At 49.0% G+C, this 22,042-nt stretch overlaps 1 protein-coding gene across 18 annotated transcripts in view; it reads right to left on the bottom strand.

Annotated features, from left to right (window-relative positions):
• The window catches only part of TRERF1 (transcriptional regulating factor 1), a 206,621-nt gene that overhangs the window by 20,180 nt on the left and 164,399 nt on the right, over positions 1-22,042 (bottom strand). For 13 of the 18 annotated variants that reach the window (XM_079147724.1, XM_079147730.1, XM_079147725.1 and 10 more), the window contains 9 exons: positions 20,220-21,934; positions 18,478-18,524; positions 17,352-17,502; positions 15,786-16,088; positions 11,628-12,009; positions 10,764-10,830; positions 9,204-9,343; positions 8,969-9,072; positions 7,186-7,261 (listed from right to left, as the gene is read on the bottom strand). In XM_079147724.1, the coding sequence (XP_079003850.1) occupies positions 7,186-7,261; positions 8,969-9,072; positions 9,204-9,343; positions 10,764-10,830; positions 11,628-12,009; positions 15,786-16,088; positions 17,352-17,502; positions 18,478-18,524; positions 20,220-21,686 (2,737 nt within the window). In that variant the 5' untranslated portion in view covers positions 21,687-21,934. The remainder of the gene's footprint in view (positions 1-7,185; positions 7,262-8,968; positions 9,073-9,203; positions 9,344-10,763; positions 10,831-11,627; positions 12,010-15,785; positions 16,089-17,351; positions 17,503-18,477; positions 18,525-20,219; positions 21,935-22,042) is intronic. The other 5 variants (XM_079147718.1, XM_079147720.1, XM_079147721.1 and 2 more) reach the window with 2 other exon arrangements.

Here is a 22,042-nt window from a genome sequence, read left to right as displayed (position 1 = left end):
CGTACAGAATGGTACTGGCTTGTGTGGACTAGGAAATGAAGCCGCCATCTCAAGGAGCTTGCTAGGGTCTAGACATGGTTTGAGTGCGTTCTCTAAGGGTTCACGTTAGGGGCATGGTCCTGAGTGTGGCGATATAAGAGCTGGTGGAACACTGAAGAGGTGGAGGCTGGGGGGGGTGCCATGACGAGCCCTTCCCAGTCACCCTCTGGCTTCCCATCTCACCATATGAGCTCCTCCTCTAACATGTGTTCATCCCACAGGCTGTGATGTACCTGAAAGGGCCCTTGCCAGAGGCCAAACTATGGCTCCATTCAATCTTGGACTTTTAATCCCCAAACTCTGAGCCAAGTAAACCTCTTTATAAAAAGTACTCAGCCTCAGGTGTTTCACTACGGTGAAAGAAAATGAATAGAGGACTCCTATTCCAGGGGCACTAAGGAAGGTTCAGCTACTGTGGCTGGTTCACAGGAAACTCAGCCCCATCCTTCTGGCTTGCCAAAATCCCCACATAGCCGATTGTTTGGATGGTAAACGACATTCTCCCACCACTTCTCAAAGCTCTGACTCCCCACACCACAGTATCTTTTCTCCCACCCAGGGTACGTCCACGGTTTTCATTTTGCTGTGGTCACCCGATGGGTTGGAGAACAGGAAACCTGCATTGCCTCTTCAAGGTTCAGGCAAAATCACTGAAATCAGGTGAAACCACTCTGGCAGGCAGGCGCCTCCTTAGGCTGTGGGCAGGGATCCTAGGATTCTTGAGGGGACAGGTGCCTCAGTGATGTAAACTCAGATTTCTGAATAAACACCTTTTCTGTGTGACTCCTTGCTAGGTCTTCAAGCCAAAGCTCTGGCTCCAGAATCAGAATATGGTCTCCACATTTGGGCTGTTTCAAACCTCTACAAAGCGCTACTTGATTTCTTTAGTTTTCACTTCTAGAAGGAAAGAAGTTTTGCAGTGAATCCTCAGCAGCAGGAAGCACCTTCCATAGGCTCTGGAGGCCTGGATCTCTTTGGCTGTTCAAACCCAGCAACAGGAAGGAGAAGAGGAGGCTGGGGGCCCGGAGATGCCTTGTGGAGTGGACATGAGCAGAGGGGGTTGGTGAGATTTGGGGCTGTGCAGCAGCTCTATCACCATTCCTCAAATTCTATCCAAAATCCCAGGCCTTGGGGGTCCCATTTCCCAACTGCTCCCAGAAACAGCAGAAAGAGGAAGACAGAGAGGATTAACTAGCAAATTTAGCTGACTGAGCAAAGAATAGTCACAGTTCCTTTTAGGTGTCCACAAAAATAGTGAACAGAAAAGAGGAATGAAAATAATGAATAATAATGGAAGAAAATCACCATAGTGACATGTCACACCAGCTCCTAAGAAGGTCAATCAGATATGGAAGCACACACTTGTAGTCCCAGCTACTGAGGAGGCCGAGGCAGGAGAATCATAAGTTAGAGGCAGGTCTCAGCAATGTGGGGAGAACTTGTCTCAAAATATAAAATAAAAAGAGCTGGGGATGGGGGGAAGTGGCTCGTGGGTAAGTGCCTCTGGCTTCCATCGCTAGTACCAAAAAGAAAAAAGAAAAAAAAAAGGTCAAACACCAGATGTGGAGGTGCACCCCTGTATCCCAGCTACCTGGGAGTTGATTGCAAGTTTGAGGCCAGCCTGGGCAATTTAGTGAGTCCCTGTGTCAAAATAAAAAAGAAAAAGGGATGGGGATGTAGCACAGTGGTACAGTGCCCCTGGGTTCAATTCCAAGTACTGCGCAAAAAAAAAAAAAAACAAAAAAAACAAAAAAAAAAACCACACCCCAAAACCAAAAAACAAAACAAAATCAAACAAAAAAAAACCAACCTCAACCAGACTGTAAGTTTCTTGAGTTAGTGCAGCTATAAGACCCAACAAGACACTCACAGAACTATCAGCCTTGGAAGGCCAGCATCCTGTCTCTCCAGTAGACAGTTTCTTCCACTCCATGCCAGGCTCACCACCTAACTTTTGGTCCCAAAAGAAGCCTGTTCCCAGGTCACTCTACCACTGAGAAGCACGTCCGTCTTTTCATGTTTCTAAATGGTCTGTCAGCTGCCCCCCAACAGGAGGCAAAGTAACTTGCTGGCCCATCTGTTATGGGGGATCCCCAAGCCCCATGGGAGAAGGAGCTCTCTCAGTGGTTTCCAGGGCTGCTGCTCTGTGACAGGATCTTTCATCTTCCAGATCCCACTGAGTACATTCTGCACAACTTGTCCTGGAGAGGAGCGGGCTGCTTGCTCCCTTTCCTTTCTGTGTCATACTCTCACTCCAAGGCTACAAGGGCTGGGGCAGGAAGTATGGCCTAGAGAGGAAGAGATGGTTTCTGTGCACAATTCCAGGATCTGTGCTTAAGTGCAAAGGACAGTGCTTTGTGTGTGTGTCCAAAAGGACATCCATGAAGCCACTGGCCACTTGAAGAGCAGGGTCACAGGACACACACTGCCCCTCTGATGTACACCCAGGAGCCCTCCTGAAGACCACCTGTTCCTGTGGGTGCTCTTTACTCTGAGTATTTAATCCCACAGCTGCTCTTGCTGCCTGTCTACTCCCTGGCTCCAAAATCCCTCTGGAAAGACTCAGGTGACTCTCTGTCCTGGAGTCTATCAGCACACAAGCACTCTCCTTATTCTTAGACAAGAATCTACACCAACCTTTCTGGGATTCTGCATCTTGGACAAAGTCCAGGATAAAATGCAAAACCGAGGCAGGGGACTGCCACAAATCCTCCCCTCTCCTCTGTCCTTCCTCTCTCTGTAAGATCCCTGCTGCCCACTCAGCAGGCACCAGGGGTTAGTGGGCTGACATCCCCCCAAACTCATTTGTTCCACCTGGGGATTCCTGGCTATTGGGCTATTATCAGCAGGGGCCCCTAACAAGACGATTAAGGCTAATGACAAAGAGCCTAATTAACTGGATAAAACTGGTGCTGGAACAGTATCCAGAGAAAAAATGCTCTGAGCTGCGGTTGCTGGGAAACGGGCTCTGGACTGTGGCTAATTCTGGGGCCATCTACAGTGAACCCGGGCAATTAAAAAGACACATGGAGGGGAAGAGAAAGTTTGAACACAGTATCTTTTAGAGGGCCTTTCTGTCTTCCCGTCAGGATTTTAAAAACTTTTTTGATGCTGTTATTGTAGTTACACCAGAAAGGCATGTTCATCATAGAAAAATAGGAATGTTTCATAGCTGACTTCCTCACCCTATAGGGTTTCCATAGAGGGTGAGAGGTGAATAATTTTTTTAGGGTGCAGAGTGAAGCAGGCTGCTACCAAAGTTCCCTCTAGGGACAAAAGAGAGGGAGGCCATGAACTGAATCCATACTTTGAACTTGTCTACTAAACATTTTCTTTACAAGTGCTATGTCAAGGGAGGCAAGGGGGTAACTGTTAATTCTGTCCTGCCCTTGAGGGGATCATGTCTCTATCCAGCTGGAGACATGGGCTAGGCATGCTTGGAAAATGAAATCACAGTTGTGTTTCTTACAAAGTATTCTCTCGAGAATGTAATTCTGTCTCCTCATCAGGCTGGGGCAGCTTCCAAGGCAGAGAACAGGCCTCCCCCACGGAGTGGGTGTTTCCTGCAGGTTTCCCTCATCTCTAGAGCTCAGGGGACGGTTTTAGGGCCCACTGAGTGCCGGGGCTGTGGTGGAAGCTGATAGGCTCTGTGGACCCTGGCCAAAAAGCCAGGGCCAGTTCTCAAACCCCCTGCACTCTGTGCCCATCTGCAGAATGACCAGTTCAGTGGAGAAACCAAAGATTTGGAAACTGCAAGCCGACTCATGACAAGTGGACACCTCCCTGCTCTGGTTTCCCCACACTCAGACCTTCCCCACCCAATGCTAACTGGGTACCGTGGAAGCCACATATGGGTGGACAGTGGTGGGGAGGTGCTGAGAGAGGGACAGTGGGCTGGACCATGTGTCCTGCTGTGAGCTGAGTGTTGGGAGCCACTGCTGCAGCACCTTGCTCTGAGAATCTTGTATAGGAACTCAGCTCTCGGATCTGGGTAACTTGCCCACCCCAACCAGTCCTTCACCCCCTAGCATGCCTCTTCTGGGTCCCAGCATTGGTCACTTTTTCCTTTTCCTACTGAACTGCTTGGGATGGAGTGGGAAAGGGAAGATAATGAGCAAATCAGGAAGTGATCTTCACAGGTCTGTGTCTCTTTCTCTCCAAAACTGACAGCCTCCCTCCCTGAGCCCAGCCTTGCCGCCTCCCCTTCAGGGCACAGATAGGCCTGGGGGAGTTGACCTCTTTCTCTAGATAACTGGGAGCCCAAAATACAATCCCAGGACCAGGAATTGGGGTGGGTGATACTGGTAACAGCTACAGAGCTGGAAGCTAAAGGAGTTCCAGAAGATAGTGTTCGGGTGAACTGGATTTAAGCCGACAGTGCTGGGGAGCAAGTGATGACCTCAACAGAAAAACCAAGGCAGGATGGGACCATGAGTGATGGGGTTCACCAACACCTGAGAACCAAATAAGGGGGGATCAGGAGTGGAGGGAAGGAGGTGGGACATGTGACTGGGTGGACTCTGCCCCCTCCCCTACAGTTTAGAAGAGAACTGCTAAGGACATGGAGTTTGGTCAAACTTTAGAAAGCAGTGACCTCTGCCCTTTCTGCTCATAATTCTAGAAGATTCTCTGGGGCCTGTTCTGCAGTCACTTCCTGGAGAAGGCAAGTGACTAGCAGATGTAGGTGGCCATACTTTTTCTTGGAGATGCTAATCCTTCAACACCTCAGTTTCAGCTCTAGTCTCCAAGGTCTGAAATGATTCCAGAAAGCAAGTCTTTTCCTGTTTGCCTGGGGAGGAAGGGGAGGGCAGATGGGTAAAGGATTAGCTATGAACCCCCAACCCCAAATCAATTTATTTTAGCAGAGTTCTGGACCTTCTGGTTTCATAGTTCTTGGTAAGGTTTTGGTGCTTTGGGTTTTTTTTTTTTTTTTTTTTGCTTGGGAGTACATGGGGCTTCTAGTCCACAGTTTTCCAGTCTTTATAATGTCATGACACACATAAAAATAATACTTATTTGGCACACTGGGAAGGACTGAAGGGGAACTGTGTCAGATGAAGTTGTTTACAACTGGACATGACCAACCCTGAGGCTCCGGCCACCCCAGCCACCCTGAGGCAAAGGGAGGCAGCATCCCTCAGTTGGGAAGCTCCTTTGAGCCAGTCCACTAGGCAGAGAAGCTGGGACAGGCTCCAGGACAATGGACAGCCTGTCAGGGCTTAATGGGCTGCAGATGATGCTGGAAATTAAGAGAAGATGAAACTGTTTCCATGGCAGATTAAAGAGAACTCCCACATCTTTCTACCCACTCTTGGGACAGACACCAAGCAGGAAATGATGGAGATAATATAAAGAAATTGAATACTTAGGACATTGGTTCAATGACAGATTATTATTATTATTATTATTATTATTATTATTATTATTATATATATTTTTGGTGGTACTGGCAATTGAACCAAGGGGTGCTCACTACTAAGTTACATCCCTAGACCTTTTTATTTAATTTTGAGACAGAGCCTTGTTAAGTTGCCCAGGCTGGACCTGAATTTGCCCTCCTCCTGCCTCAGCCTCCCCAGTAGCTGGGATTATAGGCGTGTGACATCACACCAGGTTTCAATGAAGAAGCCTGGCTGGGCTTGCTGTGAGTTATTGAGTGGCTTCAAGCCTTTCTACCTGGTGATGATGGCAGAAAAGCCAATTCATGAGTGAGGCAAATGGTGGACACATTAGTATCCGTAAAGAAGCCCTCACCTGCCAAGTACATGCCTGTAATCCCAGTGGTTCTGGAGGCTGAAGCAGAAGGATCATGAGTTCAAAGTAAGCCCCAGAAAATGAGTGGGGTGCTAAGCAACCTGATGAGATCCTGTCTCTAAATAAAATACAAAATAGACTGGGTATGTGGCTCGGGGGTTGAGTGCTCCTGAGTTCAATCTCCAGTATCCTCCAGCCCCCAAAATGGGATGGGGATGTGGGTCAGTGGTTAAGTACCCCTGAGTTCAATCCCTGGTACCAAAAAAAAAAAAAAAAAAAAAAAAAAACCTCACCTTAGGGCACATCTGGTTACCAAGACCAGGGACTGGAAGGAGTATTACTTGGTTTGTATGCCTAGATGTTCAGCATCTACCTGGGCCGGGTCTGACCAAGGCACCAAGGAAACCCTCAAATGACTAAACATCAAGGGGCACTGGAGATTCAGCCCGTCCGAAGTAAAGAGAACCAAGGCAGGATTGTGGAGACCTCTCAGGCTGCCCAGCTAGCTTCATTGTCTGTGTATGCTTCACACTCCATTCAAATCTCAAAGGCATCTTCTTCCCTCCTATTGGTAATGCTACCATTAATCCACACACTCCCCAGACCCTGTAGGTATGAAGTCTTTCTCTTGCCATTACAGTGACCCATTGTTTAAGAACTACTTCCTCCAAGCCACATGAGGCAGGACTTTGTCAATGTCTGACACAGCCACTGTTGTGTCGTAGCGCTTAGCACAGTCCTTTGCACATGGTAAATTTTCAATAAGAAACAGATGAATAAATGAATAGCAATAGCTAATAGAATGTGCCAGGCCTGGGTACAAATACTACCTCTTACCTTTCCAACAACTCTACAAGGGATGGAGCATGAATTCCATTATATAGTGAAAAAAACATTTAAGGTTAGTGGTAGAGTGCTTGCCTAGCACATGCAAGGCCTTGGGTTCAATCCTCAGCACTGCAAAATATTAAAAAAAAAAAAAAAAAAAAAAAAGACTGCGGAAGGCCAAGGGACTTGGTCATGGGGTGTGGCCAAGATCTGAATACACCTCTACTGATTCCAAAGTCATGGGGGCTGCTGGTCACCCTCTGTGGCTCTATCCTCACAACTGCATGGGCCTCACTACCACTTGTGCAAGCACCTTCTACTATCACCCAGGTCTTGGCACACCCATGAGAAGCAGGAGTTCTTATCTAGACAAAGGCCTCACAATGCTGGGCCAATGACACAAACATATATCAGCTGTGGCTCAGGAGGTCTTGAGATGACAAATGGTGATTAGGACAGAGCCAGTGTTATGTGTTAATAAAAATTATTAAAAAGTGAAACAGCCAAACATGCAAGCAGCCTGCTTTCAGGAATCAACAGGGCACAGAGCTCCTGGCAACCTACCGGCATAGTGGTAATTTGCTAAAGGATGACATTTTAACCTGACTGGCTTCTGCAGCAGCAGCATTTCCAGAGCAGCCTGTGGATCCAGAGGAGAGAAAAGGCAAGTCAGTAACAGGTTTGTGTCCTATGGAGATCATCTACCCAAAGGGGAAAGCAGTTAGCACTGCTGAGCCCAGGGATGGAAGCACTGGAAAAGAGAGATAAACTACTGTAATTGGGGGTTTGCTTTCTGTTCAGCCCCCAACAAGATTTGTCCCCAACAAGACACCCTCCCCAGTCCATGCTGGAAGCCCAGTTGGACGTGTCACACTCAGGCAGTGACTGGGACTTGACTCTTTCCTAGGTGAGGGCCCATGAGCTTCACAGAGATGGGTGGGGCCCCCTCTAAGTGGGTCTGTCTCTGGGGAAGGGCTTCAAGGGAACAAGTGGGAGATTTATAATTGTATTACAGAAAAATCATTTCTCATTACAACTGAATGTAAACAGCTGTATCAGTAGTAATAACTGTACTATAGACAGTCCTCCCAGACAGCCTAAGTAAACACTTTTAGATCTGCTTCTTTCAGCCTCCTAGGTAAAACACACGCCTATAATTTGAGTTACTCAGAAGGCTGAGGCAGGAGGATCACAAATTCGAGGTCAGTCTGGGCTATTTGGTGGGCCCTGCCTCAAAATAAAAATTAAAAAATGACTGGGGGTGTATTTCAGGAGTAGAGCACTTGCTCAGCATGTGTGAGACCCTGGGTTTAATCCCCAGTACTACAAAAAAACCACCACCACAACAAAACACCTCAGGCAGAGCTGAGCAGTGGATGGTTTAGGGGTACAGCAAGGCCTGGAATCTCGCTATTCCAAGTGTGACCCACCCACAGATCAGCAGCGCCAGCATCACCTGGGAGCTGATTAGATGCAGAACGTTGGGCCCCATCTCACACTTGTTGGATCAGAATAAGCATTTTAACAAGATTTCTCAGGTGATTAGTGTGCATGTTAAAACTTGGAGGAGTGCTACTCTGCAACCCTGACCTCAAAGGGTGAAGAGGAGCTCCCCAAATCTTAGGTGTGGTCTTATTCTACAGAAGTACTTGAAGGGTATTACGCTACTGGGACATTAATTTACTTTTACATTTTCATAAAATCGAAAAGCAGGAAGCTGGATCTAGTATGAGGAAGAACCATGTATTTTTACAAAGCAGAAATGAGGTTAGTGATGGAGTGATCTGGCCAGAAATCTCAGTTGAGCAGACAAATGGTCAGCTCTGATTCTGGGAAGAGGGCACTAAGGGTCTGGGGTGGGGACATTTGTAAAACTGTGTTAAGAATGGAAGAATGGAACCAATTGGTGAACTGTACACCTTTCATTTGTGTTAGAGGTGAAAAGATTCTGTAAACATCAAACTTTGGCTGATTTTCATGGCAAGGAGGACCATCCACACGTGTGAAAGGCTACTGTGGGCAAACTCTTATTTCAGAAAGACCTCCTCTCTCCACTACTGGAGATTCAGTTTCCTGATGTGAAATACAAGATAGATGAAAAGAAGTCCTAATTTCCTAAGACAGATGTGCTCACAATTATAGCCTCAGTATAGATGCGTAAAAAAGAAGTCCGACTGGAGTTTTTTTCTGCGGGCTTGTAAATCCTGACTTCTCACTGACATAAGCAACACAGAGGCACATGGGACTGGCCATCATCTTACAAACTGGTCGTATGGTGCATGGGGACAGCACGGACAAAATGCTCTTCAGAATTCTGACGTGAAGCCTCTTTTTTGTGGTTCCTTACCATCACATCACCTTTGGCCTCGAAGAGAGAGTGCAAAGCAAATTCAGAATTGGTCCCTCCACCTGGCAATGCACTTGAACAGCACAAATTCAGAAGATTCTCCACTGTTGAGAATAAAGAGAACCAGTGCATAAGAGAAAGCTCAGCATCAAGGGAAAACATACCGATCCTGAAGTCAGAGGTTCCAATGAGAGCAGCAAGCCTCACCCGCCCAGTTTCTCCCGCATGCTAATACCTCGCTGCTGGAGGTCCTGGTTTTCCAATTCTGGCCAGGGCTTCCATACCAGTGTGGCCTTGTGTGTGTCCTGGGCCAGGGCAGAGACATCCTGGAGTTCTGGGATCTCTGCTTGGAATCTCAAGCCAATGTTGATGCGTCTTTAGTGAGAAAAGAAAAACAACAGTGTGGTCTTGAATTTGATGGCCTAGGCCAAGGGTAACTGTCAGGAACTTGAAAAAGAAGGAAACCAGTTCCTTCTGCAAGAACGCAGGGGCATTTCCTCACAGTATGACCCTAGGATTCCAGGCATGGCTTTTTGACCAAGATAAGGAACAGCTTTAAGATTGGGGAAAACTGTTGAGGGGAGCAAGGGAGCAGTTGGCCTAAGGCTTCACAGTGCTCTGTAACTGGAGTAGAAAGGTGGTTAATTCAGGGAACAGCTGCCCTGAGCATGGTTGATGGTACCATTTAACCAGAAAAACAAAGGATAAATACAAGGTTTGTATTTTTTTTTTTTAATCCATTTCAGATCACTTTCACATACGTTATTCTATTTGAACCTAACAGATCTGTGATGTAAACAAAGTAGTGATACTTACTCTCATTTAACAGGAGTCAACCCAAGTCTAGAAAGGTTAACTTGATATAGATAAAAACCAAAATGGGCCAGAGCTTGGGTTTTCTGATTTTGGACTCAGTATACTCCACCACTTAGGCCCTTTTCTGTTCTTCTCCATTGAAAGAACTTTTCCCTTTCCTAATACAACAGTGCCTCCTTATCTCCAGTTTTGTGTTCCATGGTTTCAGTTACCCATTGTCAATTACCCAGTTTAGACCTCAACTGAGGTCTAAAAATATTTAATGGAAAACTTCCAGAAATAAGCAATTCATAAGTTTTAAATTGTATGCCATTCGGAGTAATATGATGAAATCTGTTCCTCCAAGGATGTGAATCATCCCTTTGTCCAGAGTATCTACTCTGTATACACCACACCCCTGTTCATCACTTGGTAGCCATCTAAAATATCAGACAGAGTACTGAGGCACTGCAGTGTTTGCATACAGGGCCTGGTACTATTGGAGGTTTCAGGCATCCACTGGAGGTCCTGGAACATATCTTCCATGGATAAGGGGGGATTACTGTACCCCAACTGCCCATGCAAGATTGAAATACTGAACAAGTTCACCTGGAAGCCTGACCAAGAATCTGACAGAAGGAATGGGGAAGCAGGAGCATTCAAAAGTCTCTTAAGAGGGTTGGGCACCTAGACATGTCTCAATGTCACTAGGGATGTGAAAGCATGTACGTCTATCCAGACTGGTTTATAAAGCCAGAGATGGGAATGCTAAGTTCTCTGAATCCAGTGCTTTGCTCTTTTACATTTAGGCTTTGGCAAAGATCTTGAAATATGAGCAACTATAGGGAAATAAGATTACTGAGGAAATACCAACGTCCTACAATTCCTACAACTTCTCTATCATTGGCCACTCTGACTAAAGGTTCTGACTAGTCTTCTCAAAGCTCTTGATCACTTTACTCAGCTGAGACTTCTAAAAAAATAATTGGCTTTTCCTTACGGTTCAACATCCACAGTCTGCTCTCCGGGCCCTGGGGTGACTGTCATGTTGCTGCCATCAATGCTGTCTGAAACAAACAACAAAAACAACAACAAAACCTGAGGTCACTGGCCAACAGGGAAGGGGTGCTTAAGAAAATAAAGCAAATGAGCAGTTAGCTAACCAGTCCTAACAGGCCTCCTCCCCCATGAAACCCGTCAATCTCCAGACAGTTGGATGCAGTGTGGTTGTAATGGTTTAGGGCCAGCCATTTCTCACACAGGTTGAGAAGCCTCTCCTACACTGGCCTGCTAAAGCTGTGTGGTGCCTATGCAAGTATTCTTGCTCCAGGAAAAGATCCTGACTACAGGCCTCTTATGTTTTTGTTTTTGTTTTTGAAGACTGGGCCTTGCTATGTAGCCCAGGCTGAACTTGAACTCAAAGATTCATCAGATCTCCTGCCTCAGCCTCCTGAGGAGCTCAGGCTCTAGGCTGGTGCCACCACAAGCAAGTTTTCGTGCTTGATTTTTCATAAAGCATGCTAAGGCCTGGTCTTGCACATCATACCTAATCTCTACTAAATGTTTATTCTGTGTCTTCCAAGGTAGTCTTGGTGTGTGCACGCTTAACATTATTTCCTCATCTCAAAGAGACTGTAGGGATCACGTCACTTTTTTATCTCAATGAGACCCCGATTCCCTTGGGGATAAGGACTAGCTCTAGTTCTAAGCATTTCTGAACAGCCCAGCACGGTGTCTGGGACACAGATATTCCACAGGAATCCGTGGGGTAAATCCGACAGCTGAAGAGACGGAGACCCCCCACTCGACCCCGGGCAGGGCGGTCCCCAGCACAGACAGGGGTGGGACTGAAGGGGCGACTCACTGGAGCGGCACAGCAGCACCCGCGGGGTGGGCGTGAGGGGTGTGAGGGGCAGCTGCGGGTGGGCGCCAGGGCCGTGCCCCGCGATGAGGACGTTGCTGAAGAGCCCCGAGCCCTGGCGCACCGGGCTCAGCATGGGCGGGGGCGTGTAGGGGGGCAGCTCGTGGGTGGGGTCCAGCAGCAGGTGGTCCCCGAGGACGCGCGGGGAGCGCAGCTGGCTCTGGTACAGGGTGGCGCCCGAGTAGGAGGCGGGGGTCGGGGTGTAGGAGGGCGGTGGCGGGATGAAGAGGGGCTCGGGCCGGTGCCGGAACTTCTTCTTCTCCTGCACGGTCTTGAGGGGCTCCTCAGCCTTGGCCACGGCGGGCGGGTGTTTCCGGGGGATCTCCTAGGGACGGGACAACGATCTGATTCAAACAGGTGCCCCGCCGCAGGCCAGCTCCACGGGTGCGGGGAAGGGGTCTCTATGGGGACGGACTCCCTTCCGCTCGTCCCCCTCCCGCTCCCACCACATCCGCTTCGGCCAAGGCGGGTTCTGGTGGTTCGGCCAGGAAGAAACCGAGGGTCTGGGAAGCCGCCCCTGAGGTCCGGAGCGAGCCGGGGTGACGGGAACGGTGGGTGGGCGGAAGGCAGAGATTCAGATTCTCTTCGCTTATCATGACATTCCCATCTGCTTGAGTGGAATCCAGCTGGGTGGGCTCCGCGGGGCACGGCGGGCACACACAGCACCAGGTCTGAGAAGGGGCCAGAACCATCCGCTCAGGGCAGCAGAGCAGAGGGGCGCAGCCTGGCAGCGCTCCCAGGGCCAGCCTCCCACCCTGGGCTCTGGCGCGATCCTGAAGGCCCGGCCCGCTGCCACCCCGAAGGCCCGGTTCTGGGCTCTCCTAAAAGGGGACCTGCTCAACGTCCCCCTGCCCACCCCTCACTGCTGCGCCTGCACTGCGGCTCACTGGTAGCAAGCCCTCCTCCTGGGTCGGCTTCCTGTCAGCAGAGTTAGTTTATTTTATGGCAGCGGAACCAAGCTTAGTCTGGAAGGAAGATCTGCCACATGGATACATATATACTTCATAAGTAAACATGTGCACGTCAATAGATAAGCAGGGCATGCCAAAGCCAAACAGAAACAGACTTGGGTGGTGTGCCAGCATCAGCCCAGAAAGGCCAAGAGCTGATGCGGGTGGGGGAGGCGGCGGGGATACCTGTGGAAAGGTTCTGAGCAGTCTGAGGTACCCTCCTGAGCACTGCAGGGCAGGGGCCAGTCACAGCTGCAGTTCCCAGCAACCCCTGTGCCCAGGGTGGCGCCTGATAGGAGCAACAGCAAGGGGTGATGGGAACGGCTGGCCATGGTCATGTGACCGGCTGCCTCCAGGCCATGTGACTTGCCCCACTGGGCGCCTCAGCTCTGGGCTCCTCCTGCTTGCAACAGGCTCTCCCTCAGCTTCCTTGTCTTCCAAGGTGCCATGCCAACCTCTAGGACAGGAGTCTAGGAAGGCAGAGAGCTGGGGAAAGCAGGGAGCAGAGGGTCCCAGGCTCCAGGCTTCAGTGTGGAGGTTCCTGAGCCCTGCCTCAGCCACAGGGGACTCTCAGGCCACAGCTCCACAGCCTGCCTCTTCTCCCCACCAGAGGGCTCCTCACCGCCTGAGGCTGTGGGGGAGAGGCTGAAATGGAGAGAGGCTGAGGTAGAGAGAGGAGGCTGAGTTGGAGAGAGAAGTCTGAGGTGGCAAGAGAGAATGCTACTGTGAGGAGGCTGAGGTGGAGAGAAGAGGTTGAAGTGGAGAAGGGAGGTTGAAGTGGAGAGAGGCAGCTGAGGAGACTGGGGGAAGGAGGCTCAATGCCACCACCCCCTGCAACCCCAACTGAGGAACAATCCTGAAACTAAGAGCTCTGTTTCTGGGTAACTGATGAGGTCATGTAAGCACATGCAGACCTCACAGTGATCTTGACTCTGCCCTGGAATCTAGACTTAAGATCACAGGGCCAAAGGTCCCTTTTGGGTTCTCTCCTCCAGCCTTCTGTCCTGTTATTCAACCTCTATTCTAGGATTTCTCATCCTCCAGGCAAAGCTCTGAGCTGCCTGGACCAGAGAAGCTACTCAGAATGTTACATTTGGCTGTCACATGACAGGAAGTATTTGCAATGTTCCACCCCACAAAGCTATCTGGATTCTGGAAGTGGGGACAAGCATTGAGAACTTTTAAAAGCGTCTGGCTGCAACATCATGTACAACCATAAAAATGGGAAGTCATACTCCATGTATGTATATTATGTCAAAATATGTTCTAACTAAGAAGAACAAAAAAAATCTTTTTAATTAAAAAAGAAAAAACTTCTGGCTACAGAGAAATGGGAGAACCATTGATGAGTCCAACCCTCTCTAGGTTAGGGGAGTAAACCAGGACTCTCAGAGTGAGAGGGGCTCAATTTCCCTTGTCCTAGCTGGCTAGATACAGAGCTTAGAATTCAAGGCTCTTCTGAGACATTTTAATTTCCTTACATCAAGTGCCAGGATCTTGCTCACATTTACTCAGTTCCCTCCCCATGCTTCCACTTCAGCCTCTCTCTCGATTTATGATGTCTCTCTTACCCTGCAATTAAGCCAACTTCATCCCATCCTTTAAAGCCTTCTCAGAACTCCCCTACAATGATCTCTTGTGTAAACTCATACCAAATTCCCTTGTCTGTCCCTAGTGCCTAATTACTGCAGCTCACCTGGTGTACAGACACACTGATGGGGCTATGTTTCCATAAAACCATGGTTAAGTTGAAAATATTTTAAGTGGAAAATACATTGAAAGCCCCTAGCCTATGAGCATCCTAGCTTAGGATCTTAGTGCACAATGAGTCTTGGTTATTTTCCCTAGAGATGGCAGGGCTGACTGGGCGCTGTGGCTTGATGCCACTGCCCTGCATTGTGAGAACTCAACTGCATATGGCTAGCTCCAGAAAAGATCAAGATTCAAAACTCAAGTATGGTTTACTGAATGCACTTTTGTACTACTGTAAAGTTGAAAACGTGGAACCACCATGGTATGGACCATCTGAATCCCCATCCAGCTATACCCAGGGCATCGGTTTCTCTTCGGCCCTTATCTTTTTCTCACCATCTTGAATGAATTGGGCTGGGTTATGCTGCCTAGACTGTGACTGCTGTGTGACTAGGAACCCTTGATTGAGAATTCTCCAAGGGTCAATGCAGTGCATTTAAATCAGGAACTTCCCCGAGCAAAGGGGAAGCCTGGATATGTCATTTCATCTCTGCCTGTTGTTGATCCCCTCCCACCACCGTATGAGAATCTTCACCCCTGGAGGTTCTCTATCAGTCTCTCTTCTGAGGCCTTGATATCACATAAAACCAAAATGTCTCTTTCTGGACTTTTCCTGTTGTCTTAATTGTGCTCCCAAATCCTATTCTGGACCAACCCTATTCTCGTGCCTCCTGGATTCTCAGCAACCATCTATTCTCTAAGGACAAACTCTATGGGAAGGGACAAGTATGAGGGAGTCGACCATGTATGTCTGGGGCGGTGGGGGGAGAAAGGGAGAGAGAAAAACAGAAAGAGAAAGAGAGAAAGAGAGGAATTTGAGAGAGGGAAGGAGAACTTAATAGTTCAGTGAGAAACACAAATCACTTTGCTTTCATGAGATTAGGGGTAGGTGGCTTTCAGCAGAACTACTTTGGGAACTTTAACAAATTAGGTTCTCCAGGGCATTTAAGCAGGTGTAATGTTAAAAATATTAAGCATGTGCTAAGGCTGATCATCAGAATAGATGCCAGGGTTACAGCCTGGAGGCCTTGTGGTTCCAGGGGTTACCTCTTTGGCAGCTGGATTTGGGGAGGCCTAGAGGTCCTGGGGAAGGGCCAGGGCCCTGGATAACAGCGGATATTACCTGGGGAAATAATCCCATATTTTAATAACTGGTATGGTTGTATTGGTGATTTCTAACCGAATTATCCTCTGTTTAAGCCTGGGGACACCTCGAGGTGTCTAAAGCAGCCCATTAACCTGGAAGAGTAACAGGTATTTAATGGGCAGTGGGCAGGTGGCCAGTGGGGCTCAGCCCCAAGAGGAGGTCAGGTCGGTGACTGTGGAAGAGCTATCCCCATCTCCAAGAAAGCAAAGGGATGTCCCCACTCCAGGCAGGTGGGGCAGAGCAGCAACTCACAGCAGGCTTGTGGGGGGCAGCCCCCTGGGGGGAGTGAGGGGGAGAGAGGGTCATCCTCACGAGCACAGGCATCTCGTCGTCCGACACCGAGCTGGCTGGCTTGTCTCTGGCGGAGGGGACGGCAACGACGCTGTTGGTGAACCCCTGAGAGCTGGGCTTGGGCGGGAGAAGCTTGACAGGGACAGACACGGGCATGACCATAGGCGTGAGGCTTTCTGCCTCGGGAGGGAGCTGCGGTGGCGGTGGAGGCGGAGGCGGCAGTGGCGGCTGGGGCGGAGGCGGCGGGGCCTTCTCTCCTTCCTCCTACACAGACAATAAAGGCTTTGATCCTGGGCTGAGAGCAGCTCTCCCAAGGGGATGCACTTTGCTTTCCCAAAAGGTTCCAGGACATCAGGTGTGGGTGACAGAGAACCACTGCCGGTGGCTTCCTTCCTGCAACCCTGGGTCCCTAGGTGAGTAATGCCAGTTGGAGGTAGGCAAGGTCAAGCATTCTACGTCCTACATTGAAAACATCTTGGCCATATATCACTTATATGTTAAAATAGTTTTTAAAATTTCGTGGTTGTTATTGCCTTTTAAAAAAAATTTTTTTTAGTTGTAGATGGACACAATACCTTTATTTTACTTACTCATTTTTTTTTTTTAATGTGGTGCTGAGAATCGAACCGAACCCAGTGCCTCACACATGCTAGGCAAGTGCTCTACCACTGAGCCACAACCCCAGCCCCATTTCATTGCTTTTAAAGAAAAGGACACTGACTTGTAATCAGTAAAAACAACATGTATGACTTTCTGTAGGTGCTTTTAATTCCATGGGCCTCAATTTGCTTATGTGTTAGGCCAAAATAGGCATTCTACCCTACATTTTATTCAGGTTAAGAAATCACACTGAAAATGCAAAACCTGTTATTTTTTAAAAAGTTGAAGATGAAGTTCCTTTATCTAGCCTGGTCAGGAGAGGGACAGATCCAGGTAATCCAAAATTTTGGTTAACAGTTAATCCCTTAGACTTTAAGATCAATAAATAGTCAAAGAATTCTGAGAACATTCTTTGAATTTTAATTAATTTAATTAATTCATGGATAGTATACTACCTGGATATTCTACATGGAAAATCCAGAGGGTATTTAAGGGATTTCAGATGCTAGAACCAAACACCATTATACTGGCAAACACAAAATTCTGGCTGAGAGCCTGATGGTTACATCCTCTTTTCTTGGCCACTGACCACTGATCTTGAAGGCCCAAGTGGCTGTAGTCTTGGGTCTTTCAAGAAGCACAAATTTAAAATATTATTGCGTTTACATGTTTTCTTTTGCTGTTTTCTCTGGGAAGTAGAGAGTTCCCTATTTTGACCCTTGTTCCTAAGGCCAGGGAAGTAGGGCTGTTGACCTGGCTGGCTCCCAGCATCCAAGCTTAAGTCTTTTCCGGTTCGGGGAGGACTGTGCCTTCCCAGGTACCCACACAGGGCTCACTTCCCTCTTTCTCACACAATATTTCTGACGGCGACAAAGCAAAGCAAGCAGCACATGGCCTGGGAAGGACCAGGGACTGGGTGGTGCTCACCTGTTTGAGGCTGGGGGAGGCCCTCATTCCACCGTGGGAGCGCATGTGGCCATTCAGGGCAGGCAGGCTCTTGAACTCCTTCAGGCAGATGGAGCATGTCAGCTTGCTCTTGGCATCAAACTGCTCCCCAAACACTCCTTTGGGTTGGCCACTGCTCAAGGGCAGGGACAAATGGAGAGGACACACACGTTGAGGAAGGAGAAACAGCGATTTATCACAAGACCTCTCGCCCACAGCAAACCCATTTTATTTGTCCAATGCTCCTCTGTCTGAGGCCCCAGAACCCTTCGGAGAACCAAGCCCAACTTACAGATGAAAAACTGAGGCTCAGAGTGGGAAAGGACATAGAAGAGTTGACCATCCTCCATCCCAGCCTTCAGCAACTGGGGTTATCCACTCCACCTAGAGCTTATTGCCCTTCCAGGGTCAGACTGAGCACACCTCCTCTGGAAGGCTTCTCTGAGAGTCCCCTGGGTAAGTCCCATGGGGTAAGTCTCCATACTGCACACATCAGCAGTCTATCAGGATCTGGCTTGTCTTTAATTATTCACCGTGGCCATGAGAGGAGGAAGCAAGTCTGTAACATTTACCACTGCATTCTCAAAGCTCAGCTCAATGCCTGGCACACAGAAGGCACTCAATAAATCCTCACTAACTGATCGAATGGATAGTGGACAGAATAATGGCTTTGGAGTTATTCCCAACACTGCTACTTACTTGATGTATAACCTTAAGCTCTCTGAGACTCAGTTTTCTCATTTCTAAAATGAAAACAGTGATAGCTAACAGTTATTGAGTGCTTGCTATTTTGGAGGGGGGTGTTGTTGGGGATGGAACCCAGGGCCTCACATATGCTAGGCAAATGCTCTACCACGGAGCTACACCCCAGTCCTCCAGGGCTTCCTATTGACGAGGTGCTTGGTAACCATCCCCCCCCCCCCCCCCGCACTATGTTATTTCACTACACACAATGTATGGTGCCAAGCACACAATAATTGCTCAAATACAAATGCTATTATTATCCTATACATTTCTTTGATCAAATTTAAAAATTAATCAGGAGAAATAACCCAGGAAAACCTCCCGGTCTCCCAAAATACCACCACCAAGCCACCATTCATCCTACCTTGACTCAGGGGACCCTGGCTGCGCTCTCCCATCAGGTAGGTGCATCTAATTGTGAGCCAAGCAGGACACCGAAAGACAAGAAGAAAAGAGAAAAAAATTGTGGTTCTGAAGTGGGGGGTTTTGACCAATGAGAACACGAGGGCCTGGCCTTCAAGGGCTTTCCACTCCTGATGACCCTGCTCATGTCCGCTTAAGCCTTCACTTATCTGCCCTGACTGGGACCACAGCCCTCCTGCTGGAGCTGCTGCCAGCCACAAGCCCACTGGAAGCAACCTTCCTCTACCTCCTCCTCCTTCTCCCAGCAGCCCCCTGTACACAGACAAGGTTCCATCCCATCCCCACCAGGGACTCAGAGAGGAAAGTTGGATGACTCATCCTCAGGCCAGGAGACCACCTGCAGGGTTTCTTTTTTAAAAACCTTAAAAGCCTTGGCCATGGACTCTCATTCTTTTATTCACAAAGGCTCTCACAGACCCAGTTACTACTAGGTCTGTGTCCCTGAAGAAACAAGGTCCAGGGGAAGTTCACCTGTGGCCTTCGGCCTCCATTAAACCCTTTCTCCACTCCCCTAGTTCAGAATGGGGTCACCTCCTCCAAAGACCCTGTTGTCACACAAGTCTGTAGCACTTCGAACATGCCTAGGCATGAATAGTACCCAGTACACAGTAGGCTCTTTTGTGGTCAAATACTTATGAGAACTAATCAAGAGTTAATAACCATGGCCCACAGACTCAATATGGCCTGCAGACATGTTTTATTTGGCTAGATTTTTTTTTTTTTTTAAATCCTGAATGAGACAGGGTATCTGCTCTTCAGTTTACTACACTCTCCATCACTCCCAATTGTCTCGTACTGGGTCATTTTGCTTATTTATTTATTCTTTGGTACTAGGGATTGAACTCAGGGGCACTCAACCCCTGAGCCACACCCCCAGCCCTATTTTGTATTTTATTTAGAGACAGGTCTCACTGAGTTGCTTAGTGCCTGGATTTTACTGAGGCTGGCTTTGAACTCGTGATCCTCCTGCCTCAGCCTCCTGATTTGTGATCCTCCTACCTCAGCCTCCTGAGCTGCTGGAATTACAGGTGTGCCATACCACACCTGGCCCATTTTACTTATTCACTTTACCATCCTGGCTTCTGTGGCAGCTAAGGTTCACCTCTGCAACTATATGCAGCATCCCCTTTGGGAGATTAACAATGCACCCTGGCATATTAAAGGCCCCAAGAAGCCCTGCAGTATAGCAACCCGTTCCACTCTGAGAAACTCCAAGTTTATCCAACAAACCCATTATTTCCCTAGCAATATCCATTAATATCCTGCAGAACTGCTGTTCTGAGCAATATACTTTGAGAAATGCTGTCATAATGGTCCCAAAGGGGGACCAGTTTCACAGGGATTACCCAGAAGATACAAATTCAAGGGGGTGACACCCATTCTCACTGTGTGGTCCCCTGGCATGTGACTCAAGGTCTCGATCATCACGTGAATCATTTAGGATACGATCCAGTATTTTGGCCATCTCCTTAGTGACATTATATGCGCTATTGGCAAAGAACTGAATCAAAACTGAGTGCCTGGCATAGATGGTGCCTGGCACATGTAGGTTAATGTTTATGGAACATATAAAGAAGAAAAAGGTTGAAGGTTGGAGAGGGGATTAGGCACTGCAGAGACTCAGCCCTGGCTGGCCCTGTCACAGACTGAGATGGGGGACAGAAACTTCCACTGTGAGAATACCTGGGGCCACATGGCGCTGGGAGACGGCTGCTGATGCTGAGGCCCCATGTTGTTGAGGTGGATCCCGCTGGGGGAGAGGAGTGGTCGATGGGGGAGGGCACTGCTAACCCGGGTCAGGTCCGAACTCGCTGGGTCTCCCATTCCTGTATCAGGAGGCCCCAGGTCCCCGTGGGAGCTCAGCATGGTTGAGGCCTGCCTGTCACTAGAATAAGTCTTCAGTTGACTGTCCTCCCGCTGCTGGTGCTGGGGCAGGTGGCTCTGCTGGTAGAGAGGGTGGCTGTAGGGTTGCTGGGGCTCTTGGTAGTAGTACTGGGGCATGGAACCCAGCTGAATCAGCTGGACAGCGTGCGCCTGCTCCGGGGTGTACTGATGAGGGTCCCTGTGATAAGAAGGGGGTTGCAGGTGCATTGGTTGCTGCTGCTGATCTTGCAAGTGTTGCATCATGGGTTGGGGCTGATAATACTGAGGTATCTGCATTGAACTCTGCCGCTGCTGCAGTGGTAGCTGCTGCTGCTGCTGCTGCTGCTGCTGTGGCTGCGGCTGAGGCTGTGGTGGGCGAGTCTGTTGCTGCTGCTGCTGCTGCTGTTGCTGCTGCTGCTGCTGTATTTCTTGCATGGAGATACGTTGCTGCCCTGCTTGCTGCTGTTGCTGCTGTGAATAATACTGGTGCTGCTGCATCTGTTGCATGTGCTGTGACAGCACCTGTGGGGCTTGCAGCGGCTGTCCTCCCTGCATTGGCATCTGAGCCAGTGGCTGCTGGTAGTCATAATACAGGTGCCCTTGGGAAGGGTGCTGCCCGACCTGAAAGGCTGGTTTGGACAATGCCCCAGTGAAACCAGGGTGAGCCTGCTGGGTCACCTGCTGGTAGCGGGAAGGTATAGCTGGAGCTGGGGGCTCCATGGGCTTCTGAGACAGCAGCTGGCGCAGGGCACTGTCAGGGGCTCCATCCATCACCGCTGACTGGGTATGCAGCACCTGGGCCATATTGTTGACCTGAATTCGCAGGTTTTGGTTGGCAAACACCTGGGTGAAAGAGTCCAGCTTGTGTAAGACACCACTGGTGAGCTTCTGGGTCCGGATCTCGCTGGCCTGGGAGTACGTGTACTGGTAGCCATCGGCGGGCTCCACCTGGGTTGGTGCCCCCCACATCATATTTGAGTTGGCCAGGTTGCCACGTAGCTGGACATGGTTTCCAGGGCCTGCATGACCTCCCCACCCTCCCTGCCTCGAGGTATCCATTTGGCCAAGGTTTTTGGAACCAACAGGCAAGCCCAGACCATCCCGAGTATCTTGCGGGAAGTGGGGGGAGATGGGTGAGGCCTGAGGGGCATCCATTCCACCCCCTGTGACTGTATTCCCATAGTTGTGGTTTAGCCCACTGTGGACACCAAGGGGTGGCTGTTGGTAGAAAAGGTTCTCACCACCATGGGCCACGTGGTTGGTCTTGTACAATTGCTGATCTCCCATGGTGTCTGCCTTGGATGTCCAACCACAAAACCATAAAAAAAGGCAAATGAAGAAAACCCAAAAGACGGAAACCCTGAGAAGCTGAGAGAAAGTGTCCACACTACTCCACGGCTGCCATGTCTGTGAGGGTGGTGGGAGCCAGGGGTTCCTCTTGGCCTGTACCACTCATCTGCAGAATCCGGGGTTTTACATCCTCGACAGAGCTGAGGTCTGGACCAAACACCACTGTGGCGAGATGTCGCTCACACCTGCAAGACAAGACAAAGAACAAGAAACAATTTACTTGGATGTTTCATGGTAAGCAATTATGTCTATTACGAGTAGTTATAAAAACAAATATAAAACAGGATTCTCAA

The sequence above is a fragment of the Sciurus vulgaris genome (genome assembly GCF_902686455.1).
Source record: "Sciurus vulgaris genome assembly, chromosome: 7".
Taxonomy (NCBI): Eukaryota; Metazoa; Chordata; class Mammalia; order Rodentia; family Sciuridae; genus Sciurus; species Sciurus vulgaris.
The sequence above is the reverse complement of the archived record's forward strand: the minus strand, read 5'-3'. Positions and strand labels throughout refer to the sequence as shown.